This window comes from Centruroides vittatus, unplaced genomic scaffold (genome assembly GCF_030686945.1).
Source record: "Centruroides vittatus isolate TY-2023 unplaced genomic scaffold, ASM3068694v2 contig_630, whole genome shotgun sequence".
Classification (NCBI taxonomy): Eukaryota; Metazoa; Arthropoda; class Arachnida; order Scorpiones; family Buthidae; genus Centruroides; species Centruroides vittatus.
Window position 1 is genome coordinate 523552 of NW_027122387.1, and position 12699 is coordinate 536250.

The window sequence follows — 12699 nt, forward strand, 5'->3', positions numbered from 1 at the left end:
TATATGGCATTAGAAAGTATCACCTAACAACAAAGCGCAAAGACAAGCAATGTAAAAAATGTTAACGAATTAAACGGGTATATTATACTCGCATTAATACTATATTGTATGAAAAGTAGCGAATAGAATATTGAATATCCGTGTGTTTTATTTGCAAAGAAATGATCAATATCATTATTTTCGACTCGCAGAAGGATCTTTGCCTCGTAGTTAGACGTGCGTGACAGTTTGAGAATCATCACTCGTCAAAGACACAATCGTATAGTCTTGTCAAATTTACAGGGAACTCGAACTTAAATTCCCCGAAAGCCACTGGATTCGAGGCTTTACCAGGCATAGTTACATATATGGAATCTAACTTCTTATATGGAATCTAACTTCATATATGGAATCTAACTAAGAGATCCCAAATTTGATATGTGAAATTTAATTCTTTTTCCGGGAGAATTATACCGAGCGACGGTGTTGACGAGTGTAAGAACATAAACTCTGGACCGATTCTAATATAAATAGAGGCCAGTTATCCACAAAGTTTTCCCGGAAGGCATCCTCTTCGGCAGATAGCGTGTCGTATTGTCGTAAACAAATAATAATAAAAATTCGGAACCAAGTTTTTAAATCATGTATACACATGAAACAATTTAATAAGTATTTCTGCTCTTAAGTAAAAACACTTATTAAATTCCTCCCAGAGTGTTGTATCTTAATGTTAACATAATTTTAAAATACCCGCGTGCAGCGCTCGAGAAGCGCTTTACAGCGAACACACTGAAACTGGTTTCTAATTGGCCAACACTGCTCGTGACGTCATTTCGCCACATTCTCGCTGCATAAAGAAACGCGGCCCAACTATGACTCCTGTACGTAGAGTCAGTCGGTAAATTTTTTACTTGAAGCGGAATCACTAATATGATTTTCCATATTTCTAACACACATGCAGAAGGAAAAATTGTCCCGATATATCGAACCCCATTCCTTACTCCGTCCAGGACCTGGCCGAACCCACGATCGATATGATTAAAAAGCTCCCTCGATGCCCACAGGGCGAAAAGAATCAAATAATGCGATAAAAGCCAACTCTTAAAATTTACTCGAGTAACGTTAAATGCAAATCCTGAAAAATTATTTTTTTAAAATACAGCGGCTTAAAGAAATAAAAGTATTTTTTCATAGAATTAAAATACAAACAACACCGGCTTACAGATTAATTGGTCACTGCATGAGCAGAAACGAAGAATTCAAACTAGAAAATAAACTTTAGCTTCTACAATACTTTCTCCGCAGAATAACTGCTCAAACATCCGGCTGTCACCTTGTTATACTAGGTCTTGAAAGTATAACAAGTAGCGACTGTTCCATATAAACAGTACTGTACTGTATGTACGTTATTGTACATTAGACACTTGCACATAAATTGTTATTAGTTGGTCTGCAATGCACCGTATCTCTCAAATAATATATTAACTCGGCGAGAAAGTGATATTCGAAACTTAAGTGTGATATATATTGAAGTCGTATTTAATAAATAACAGATGAAATTTGATGTATGTCAGAAGTGACGGTAATGACTCCCCGGGAAGTAAAAAGTCACTGACAGGAATCTCCGCTCTTCAAACACCTACAGTACTTTCGAACATCTCGTCTCATTCGAAGGAAAATTGTTTTCTTAGGTAGTGTGCAAAGTTTCAATATTTTGTATAAACCGGTTGCCGAAATAAGAGTGCAAAAGTCTCCAAAAACGCTGTGTTTTTTCTCGTTTTTCTTCACCCGCCAATGCGTAGAGAAAAAACTACTGGGTCTAAATAGCTCAAATTTTGAACTTAAGCCTTTCTCGTTCTCGGCGAGGTACTAGCAAGACGATAGGTCAAAGTTTCCTCATTAACCTAATTCAGTTGTACGGCTTAATTTTATGCTTATAAGAATAAAATTGCATGGAAACAAATGAGTTGTATTCAAAATAATGCTCAGAATCACGAGAACTCAAATTTCTGCCAATTAAAACTTTTTTGGCAATGATTTTCCGACAGAGCTCCATTTAGGTAACAATTGATGGTTTCGGTCACACAGGCGACGAGTGGGGTCTTTCCACATATTTTGGTAGATACTTTTCACCCTTTCTATTGTTAATTTTCGTTAAGCTTAAATCCAATCGAATTGTTAAGAAAACAGATTTAAATAGACTTGACCGGAATTTTAAATCAAGGCCGGAAGTCGGTAAAACAGTTTGAAATGTAAAATAATATTCTAATTGAAAAAATATTTTTAATATTCAGTAAGTTTACTCACAATGAAAAAACGACTTTCTCATTATAATTATGAAAGTTTACGATTCAACGTTTGTCCATTACATGGTGTTAGAATCGAGCTAAATTTAGCGTACTACAAGTAAAACGCGATTATTTATTGTGACATCGTCACAATGCCGGGCTGCAATTTTTCGTCGCAATGCACTTAAGTTTAGTTATGTCATACCCCTGTACATCATACTTTTCCTGTTAACAATGAAGTCATGCCGGTCATGTATATATCTCTGTTCAGGAGAAAATGTTGAATAAGTCAGTATATATATATAACATATTTTAAATTTTGTATATATTTTTGTATATTTTTCTGTAATTTACTTTGTTAATCTCGCCCCTTTTGGAATGAGGTTAACAACACCAATAAAGAATAAAGGAGAGTTCGAGTGAGGACCTGAAAGTGAACGGACGTGTTTTTATGGTCTCCAATTTTCTTTTGTCTTGCTAACCCTACACTCGACCCCACGACTACGACTGCAAAATAATACGACAATTTATAAGAGTCGACAGGATTACCTTATCCAGCAATGAGTAAATCTAGAGACAAATCCATCCCAGAAACAGGTAGTTCTACCTCTCCTCCTAAACTAAATCTTATTCCGTTTAACCCACGCGGAAAGCTAAGTCTAACTTCGTGGATGAGACTGTTTGAGAAGCAAGCGGCGAGACAAAGGATTGACGAACAAGAGCTCCACTTTTACATACCAGAGTATTTACAGCATGAAGCTTTCGACTATTTTTGTGAAAATTTAGTAGAGGAAACGGATTGGAACAAAATTAAACAAAAATTACTCGAGTACTTTCCACAGGAAGAAGAAGATTACTTCACCGATTTTGTAAATCGACAACACCAGCGAGATGAAGATGTCTTAACTTACTATAGGGACAAAACCTCCTTGGCGGAAAAAGCTAAGTTAAACATGCAACAGACCATTACAGGTCTCAATGCCGGCATAAATGCAGGAATTAGAAAATATATGATAGCCGCACCGCCAGCCACCGCTGTCGAATGGCTTCAGAAGGCTACTAAATTAATAAAAATTCAAGAAGAAGCAGATCATCCGCCGAAGACCCAGAAAGAAAATCATCCGGCAACTAAACCGAATCGAGAAAATTACACAGGATCCCAACACTTTGCCAAAAACCAGATACTGTCATGGCCGCACACAAAGAAAACGACGCCATCTTGGATTCCACCACGGGGTCAACCCCAGTACAGAAATTTGGTACATCACATGAGCAGACCGCCATCCCCTTGCCGTTTTTGCTATCAGCAGGGATTACCAGCACAGCACTGGAGAAGAGACTGTCCCCAAAGATATTCAGCTCCTATTCACAGAGACGTCCACAAGGTATCTGAAGCAAATGAGGCAGAACCAACTTCACCATCTTGACTACTACTAACTGTTTCAATGGAGAACAAGACGATGCCTGCGCTCATCGATACAGGAAGTTCCATCAGCCTTATATCCCAAAAACTATTAGATACTTTATCCAAATACTTTCAATACCAATCGGATGTGAAGATTATCACTACAGCTGCAGGATCTACCACAAGCATGGCTAATGTATCAATCCCTCTTAAGATTGGAAACCTGACAAAAAACATTACTTTACATGTAGTATCCAGGTATTTCCCTTATTTAATTTTATCTTATCCAGACATTAGAAAATTTAGTCTTGTCATAGATTCTAGTCTTAATCAGATCTCCCAAAATCAGACTATCCTAGCATTAGATCCTAATACTTTTGAAGTACGTTCAAATCACTCTAGTTCCACAAATAGTTACTATAGTAGAGACATTAATCATTTTTGTAATAGAATAAGTAAAAATAGTAATAGCTTATATAAGATAGATCAGAAGGAGACCCCTCAGGCTCCTAACCTTGTCTTCCCACCTCCTTTGGCTCAAAATGCAGCAGGAACTTGTAGGGGTAGGAATAGTTCTACTTCCTTAAAGGAATCTCTGTTAAATATTTTTAACATTAGGGATGTTGTTAACCCTAATCTGAAGGATGATCAGAAGCAGAAGCTAAAGAGCATTGTTTTAGGATTTCGGGAAGTTTTTTCTGCTGAGAAGTTTTCAGTGCCAGCCCTAAAAATAGCTTCCCCTAGAATATTACTTAAAGACGAAAGACCCATAACTTTAAAACCTTACAGAGCATCTTACCGTGATAGGGAAGAGATTGATAGACAGGTGGAACTATTGCTAAAGTCGGGATTGATTGAACCATCGTCGTCCCCTTACGCTGCCCCAGTCACATTAGCCAAGAAAAGAGATGAGGGAAAAACTAGATTATGTATGGACTATAGGAAATTAAACGAGAGGATTAAAGTTAACAATGAACCTATTCCCAGAATAGATGAGCTACTGGATAGACTTATAGGTGCGAAAATATTTTCTACGGTAGATATTCTGTCAGCCTATTGGCAGGTTCCTCTCCATTCTGAAGACAAAGAACTAACTGCCTTTGTAACGAATTCTGGTCATTTCCAGTGGAATCGTTTACCATTTGGCCTAAAGACTTCACCCCAGATTTTTCAGCTAGTTCTAAAAAATATCCTAAATAAATATAGATTTCCTTTTCTCATCAATTATTTTGATGACTTGTTAATTTTTAGTCAGAACGTGGACGAACACCTAAAACATTTAACGCAAGTATTTGAATTATGTTCAAGGGAGGGTCTCTACTTAAATCTTAAAAAATGTCAGTTTGTTAGATCTGAAATTAATTATCTTGGGTTCAACATCAAACCAGAAAGTTACTCCCCCTCATTACCAAATATAGAAACAATACAAAAGTTAAAATGTCCAACTAATATCAAACAATTACAGGGCTTTTTAGGGTCCATAAACCATTACCATCGATTTATTCCAAATTATGCAAATTTAAGAGCTCCTCTAAATAAGCTCCTAAAGAAAAATCAAAACTGGGTTTGGACGACTAAATGTCAAGAATCTTTTGAGAAATTAAAAAGAGCACTTATCTCCAGACCCATCTTAAACATGTATAACCCTTTGCTTCCTACACATCTTTATACAGATGCTAGCGGAGATGGTATAGGGAGTATCTTGAAACAGGAACACCCTGTTAAAGGATTACTTCCTATTGCCTATTTCTCCAGGTCCTTACGTGAATATGAAAAAAGCTACACCATTAGTGAGAGAGAATGCCTTGCAATTGTAGCATCTATTGAAAAGTTTCACTTTTATCTTCATGATATCTATTTCACCATACACACTGATCATCAGGCTTTACAGTGGCTGAAAGGTATAAAAAACCCATCTGGAAGGTTATTTAGATGGTCTTTGAAACTAAGCATGTATCAGTATGATATTAAACATCAGAAGGGAAGCCAGAATGTAGAAGCTGATTATTTATCCAGAGCCCCCGTGAGCCATTTTGTTACCACTGAGGAAGTCCTTTCTAACCAGGATACCTCATTACTCACCTCACCCAAATTCTTCCGAGATCGTGAAGATGTAATCTGTATCAGAAAGAAGGGATTTACAAAGAAAGTCATACCTCCATCGCTTCAATACAAGGTGCTATCCAGGGCACATGCACACTATGGTCACCCAGGTATAACACAGATGCTGAAACTAATTAGTCCACGTTACTATTGGCCGAATGTCATCAACGATGTTGTAGAGTTTGTTAAACATTGTGATGCTTGTCAGAAAGCAAAGACATACAACCATAAAAGGTTTGGCTTGTTAGGTGATTTACCTTCATCAAAAGCTCCATTTGACATGTTATCTATGGACACTGTCTCTGGAATGCAAAGATACGGATCTACTAAAGGCTACCTTCATGTTGCCATCGATCACTTTTCTAGGTTTGCTTGGTGTTTTCCATCCAAATCTACTTCTATAAACGCCTACATAGATTGTCTAGGCAAAATATTACAGACAGGCAGCCCGAAACGTCTACTAACAGATAGAGCACCTTCATTTACCTCCTCTAGATTCAGAAGATATTTAGAAAAGAATGGAATCAAACAACATCTAACAAGTACTCAGCGACCTCAGCACAACGGGATAGTTGAGAGACTAAACGCCACACTTGTCTCTAGACTAAGAATAAAATATTCAGAGAATCCAAAACGATCCTGGACTCAAATGTTACGTGACGTTGTGAAAGAATACAATCAAACGCCTCATACTATAACAGGATTCCCTCCAATGTTTTTAATGTACGGAGAAATCCCCGATTCACCTGACAACTTGAATTATCCCCCTCTCAGTGAAGCACGTAAGATTGCCACTGAAAGAACCGAAATAGCTCATGAAAGAAACAGAGATAAATATAATAGTCAACACCAAACTCCAAACTTCAAAGTAGGAGACCAAATACTACTACAAACCTTTTTCCATCCCGACCAAGGAAAACTTGCTCCAAAGTATCATGGACCTTTCACCATATTAAAGATAGTATCTCCTTGTAACGTAGAAATAGACAGACCTGTCCAATCATTAAATAAATTAACTGATATTGTAAATGTAGATAAAATTATACCGTATTATAATCCAACCAACTTTAGAGTTCAAGCCGATAAATTGTATAACACCCAGCCCAACCTCCCTGAGGCTCCATGATGTCGCCTTTTCAGGAGGGGGGCATTTAACATATTTTAAATTTTGTATATATTTTTGTATATTTTTCTGTAATTTACTTTGTTAATCTCGCCCCTTTTGGAATGAGGTTAACAACACCAATAAAGAATAAAGGAGAGTTCGAGTGAGGACCTGAAAGTGAACGGACGTGTTTTTATGGTCTCCAATTTTCTTTTGTCTTGCTAACCCTACACTCGACCCCACGACTACGACTGCAAAATAATACGACATATATATATATAACTCTTTCCGCCCTGTGGGCACTAAGAGAGCCTCTTTTAGTAGGCCCATTATGGGTTCGGCCGGGCCCACAATGGGGCGACCGGGTGGTGAGGGACGGGGCCCGACACATCCGAACGGACCAACCCCCGAAAAATTCCTGGGGATTTCTCGACCCGTTCGGATTCGATCCCGGGTCCCCCAGAGCGGTAGGCTGCCACCTTGACCGCTCGGCCATCCGGCCACTAAGTCAGTATATAGTAAGCCACCTGGCCCTAAAGCTTTCTAAATCTGGTCTCGACTTTCATCTAACACCGTTCTCGATATTAAGGAAGGACAAACGGACGACAGTGGAAATTTATTTGGGATTGGGCTGCAATTTTTTTCAAATTGAAGCCCAATCCCAATAAAGAAACCGAATCAAAACTTATTTAACAAAGTTTTTTTTAAAAATTTGAGATCAGGTTCTAGTTTTTCAAAATTTCGTCTATTGCCAGTGAAATTGTGTACTGCGGCCCCATTTTAATTCATTTTCCATTATTTCTAATGGAGAAAATTGCTTCGGACTTCGAACGGCTTCCTACAATAAATTAAATTCGAAGTACGGGACACCACTGTATTACGTAATTATATCTCCGATCGATTTGTTCGAAATACTCAGAGGGCGCTATAACACTTAAAATGGCGTCGATGTTAAACATGTGTCGTTTCTCGAAAAAGTTTAATATTAATTTAAACAGAAATTTAATTCGAATGTTTACAGATTTTACAAATCCTGACTTTAATCCCGATCCCTTCTCTTCTACAAAACTTCATTCGGGTATCTAATTGTTTTTAAACGTAATATTTGTTGTGTTTACGCATTTTGTACTGTACGTAGAACAGTCAAACTTGCTGTGCTTATTAATTAAAAGTTATCTTTGTGCTCCTCCTGTAAAAGTGCCTACATTTTAATAAATCAAACTCAAAAACGGAGTTTGATGTATTAAAATGTAGGAACTTTTACAGGGGAATTTCATGGATGGCCACAAAGCAAGGTCTTATATTCAAAGGAAATACTAATAATAATAGTTTTTCCAATTATTTTTGACAAAATCTATTTATATATATATATCTGTAGATCTATTTGCAAAGCACAAACATTAAAGATCATTATGGTTAATGTCACCTATGGTAGTGAATGTGGCAGCTCATCTCTGAAACAGTGGGGACGCACGTTCTAACCTAACCTATTCTAATAATTTGGTTGACAATAATTATGGTAATTTATTAGAATAGGTTAGGTTAGAACATGCATCTCCACTGTTTCAGAGACGAGCCGCCACATTTGCTACCATAGGTAACATTAATGACAAATCTGGACAAGCAAAAACCTGGTCAGCCACTGCTGGAGCTATTGTTTTACTAGAATGGTGTATATACTGTATTTTTTTAAAATTAAATTCTATCTACGTGCATACTTGTTTCTGTCAAATCATCAGTTAATCATGTTTCAACTGTCATATTTGTAATGTTAAGAAACTACTTTTGTAAATGCATTAACGATTTTTTTTGTTTTTTCAGAAACTAAAGATAATTTACAGAATGATGACGACAATACATCACAGAATACACTTTATCCAGAACACATTCCAACTTCTATCTTTCAAAAAGTGTTGCTCAGTATTGGTTCTGCAGCAATGGCAATTGCAGATCCTTATCGAGATGGTAACAGTTTGGAAAATTTAAATTTAACTAATGTAATTCTTAATTTGTTTCACGTATTATTCTAACATTAACATTTGAGAAAGCATGTGTAGTCGAGATAAGATTTATTTATTTATTTTCATTTATAGATATGGTTGCAGTCTTAGGAGAAACGACAGGTTATTTAGCTTTAAAAAATATACATAACAAGATGCTAAAGGATCCAGAAGGGCAAGCTATTCTTAGGTATATAATAATAGCATTTGTTATAAATTCATATAAAATTTTAACTATACATGTAGTAGATTATTTGCTAAATACAGTTCATTCAAATTCATAAAAATATTCTGCTTCAGTATTTTTATAAGACTTTTGAACTTCAGATTGTTATAGTATGTATCTATAAATATGTGTGTTAGAATTAAATCTTTGAAACAACCAGAGAAGTGATGGTGGGCCCCATTAAAAAAGATGTTTGTTCTAAATGTTACAAAAGTGTAGCTGAAAGGATAATATAATTATCCATATAATGAATTTTAGCATCCTTATTACCAATTAAATTTATAAAATTGATAATTTCACAACTTTATGGGTTTATCACATCTATAGAGGTTGCACTGTATAACACCAAAATCATCACTTGGCAATATTTTTATTAAAGTGGCAATAAAAACCTTACTCCACTTATTTCGACATTCGGGGTGAAATTGAATTATAAAGCAGGCTTCAGCTAAAGCAAAAAATTTAGATACGACAGAACCTGTGAAATACTGTTTAAGCATTTCACAGGTTCTGTCGTACATAACAAGATGCTAAAGGATCCAGAAGGGCAAGCTATTCTTAGGTATATAATAATAGCATTTGTTATAAATTCAGTTATATATTGTGCTAAAAAACAAGGTAGTTATGATCAGAACTTGTAACCATTGTTTTTAGTGTTAAAGGATGCCGAATCCTCAAATAAAAGGTTGGCGTTCCGATCAATTTTAACTTTGTGTGTCAAATTTTTTTATAACTTACCATCTGTTCTAATGAAGTTAATTCAAGCCATTATACTGTGATTCTCTGAGGTGTAAAGAAGGATGTAAGATAGACTCAAAAATTTAATAATTTTTGTAAATAGTCATAATTTAAATTTAACTTACTTTCAATTAATTCTTTTATCCAACTTTGTTCCAAATACATTTTTATTATTAAACTACTTTGAGACATTTTAATATAACAGTAAACCACTCCAATGACACTATTTCATGTAACATGACACTGTTCTGTTATTGTTTGTTTCTTCTGTCCTGTTGTCCAAGTATTCATACTAATTATCATTCTAATTTCTGTATTTTTATAAAGTTTTCTTTATAATGTGTATTTCTCTTTTTGAACTATTTCAAATTGAGTTTTTTAAGATTTTGCATTCCTTTTTTATTGCACTGTTGTGCTACTCCAAATGTCATATAGTTTTGTTTTATTGCATTTATATTTTCCTGTAACCATATTTTTAATTTTCTTTATTGTTTCACCTATATATATATATTTGTTCTGAACAACTATATCCAAATTTATAAACTAACCTTCTTTAAACAGGTGTAGTTTATAAATTTGTAAACACTGAAAAAAGCCAATTGAAGAGGGACTATTTGTCCAATAATGCATCTTGGCAAATATAATAAAAAGTAGTAATAGAAAAGGCTGTTATGTATGACAAGCCCAAAAATTGTGAAATTATTAGCTTTATTATTAATTAAAATTACAATTATAAAATTAATAATTTATGGTCTAAAAGCAACAAACGAGATATGTGCTAAAATTGTTTCTTTTTTTTCCTATAAAATTTAAAATATGCAGAATAATAACTGTTAAATAAAATAAACAAAAATTTAAATATAGCTTATTATTATTAGTTATGAACAATCATAATAAAAACATTTAATTACAGGGATAAGCCACGAATTAATAGCCAAACTATCGATTTAAGGTTTTTACAAAAACTTCCGGACGGAACTTTAGGTCATGCTTATTTTTCCTTTCTTAGCAAAAATGTAAGTTTTTAATTTTATTGTTTGAATTAAGGCGCACAGAAAATGTACTTAAATGTAATATAATAATAAATTCTATCTTCCTTATTATGATTTCAATTATAATTATATGTAGTTCAAATTATATTGAATCAAAGTCAATCATCATTCACTCATTTAAAATATTTTATCTATATACCCTGTAGTTGGTTTTATAATTTCCAAATAGTTTCATCCTATAAGAATTCAAAAAAAGACTTTTTGGAATTTCTGTAGGAAGTAACTATTTGGAAATTATAAAATTATAATATAAAATAATTGTCACCTGTAAATACTTCCATTAAGGTGTTAGGAATTTTAAATTAGGCAATAATACAGTACTGTAATATGCACATATACAAGAGAAAATTGCAAAAGTTGTTTTAAGACTATTATTAAAATTACCATTTTTATTTATGTTATACAATTTGAATTTATATTTCAGAAAGTTAGTCCAGATACTCGACAACCAGTTCATTTTGTTGATAATGTAGAATTGGCTTATGTAATGCAAAGATATAGAGAAGTTCACGATTTAATTCATGCTATGTTAAACATGCCTATAAATATGATGGGAGAAGTTGTCGTTAAGTGGATCGAAGGCATTCAGACTGGCTTACCTATGTGTATTGCAGGTGGAGTATTTGGACCAATAAGATTTACTAGAAGGTAAAAATTTCAATTATTCTGAAGCTCAAAAGAAAAAACTTTTTTATAGTTTGGTTTTCATTCTCCTTCTTAACTGGCTTATGACATCACACATGGATTATGCCTGTCATAATTCATGTGTGATGCAAATATGTTCTACCATTGTGTTAAAAAATATTTGGATTGCTAGATTATACAGAGCACAATAATAATAGTAACAGTTATAATTTTAGAGACATAAGATTATAAATTTTTAAATTTTTTCAATAGAAGAAAGCAAAATAAATGAATAAATATTGCAGGATAATTCTAATTATTATAGTCGTTCTGTACAATTGTATTCGATTATTTAAACATTTCCAAAATCTATTTATAAATGGTATATTAATTAAACTTTTGTAATTTGATTGCATTTTTTGAAAATATTTGTGACTAACAACTAATTTTTATTTTTTCTAGCCAAAGACAAAAATACTTGAGAACTTATTTACCTTGGGCTTTAGAATGTTCATATAAAGCAAAATTCTTTATGAATGTATATTATGAACAACGTTGGGAACAGCCATTAGAAGATTTATATAAAGAGTTAAACATCTTAACTCCACCAACTTTTAAGTAAAAGTTTTGAGACTACATAATTATATAGTATCATTAAATGCACTGTAAAAAGAAAATCGAATGTTTACATTAAAATAATTGTGTTAATAAATGACATATATTTTTTTTTAACATTAAAATCAGAATTAGAAATAAATATATAGTATTTATATGTAAAGATATACCTGAACTTTTAACTTTAAATAGTTGTAGGATGAAGAGTTGACAATCGTCCAACAAAGCATTTTCATAGTAGCTGTATTGGTAAATCCAAGGTGCATATAGCTGAATGAAGTAAAACTACACTGCCATCTACATAATTATATGCATAACCTCATATTCTCTATAATACACTTCATAACACCTACACTAAATGGATTTATCTAACATAAAAACCAACACCCCAATACTGGTTAATATTAATCCAAGATCCACCATGTCACAAAACCAATGAACCAGAATAAAAGAACTACTCACTTTAAGAAGCGAATGTTTTCATTCATTTTTAAAAGGACATCCTCAAGTTGGTGTTCTATAATTCAAATTGTACATTTTTTGAAATGGATCATAAACTTTATG

At 33.8% G+C, this 12699-nt stretch overlaps 1 protein-coding gene across 1 annotated transcript; it reads left to right on the plus strand.

Annotated features, from left to right (window-relative positions):
* Positions 1 to 7779: 7779 nt before the first annotated feature.
* Coq4 (Coenzyme Q4) lies at positions 7780 to 12200 on the plus strand. Its single transcript, XM_067275686.1, has 6 exons — positions 7780 to 7958; positions 8702 to 8845; positions 8974 to 9070; positions 10758 to 10860; positions 11321 to 11544; positions 11983 to 12200. Exons 1-6 carry the CDS (start codon positions 7820 to 7822, stop codon positions 12140 to 12142), a joined length of 867 nt encoding a protein of 288 aa, XP_067131787.1. The 5' UTR covers positions 7780 to 7819; the 3' UTR covers positions 12143 to 12200.
* The last annotated feature ends 499 nt before the right edge of the window (positions 12201 to 12699 follow it).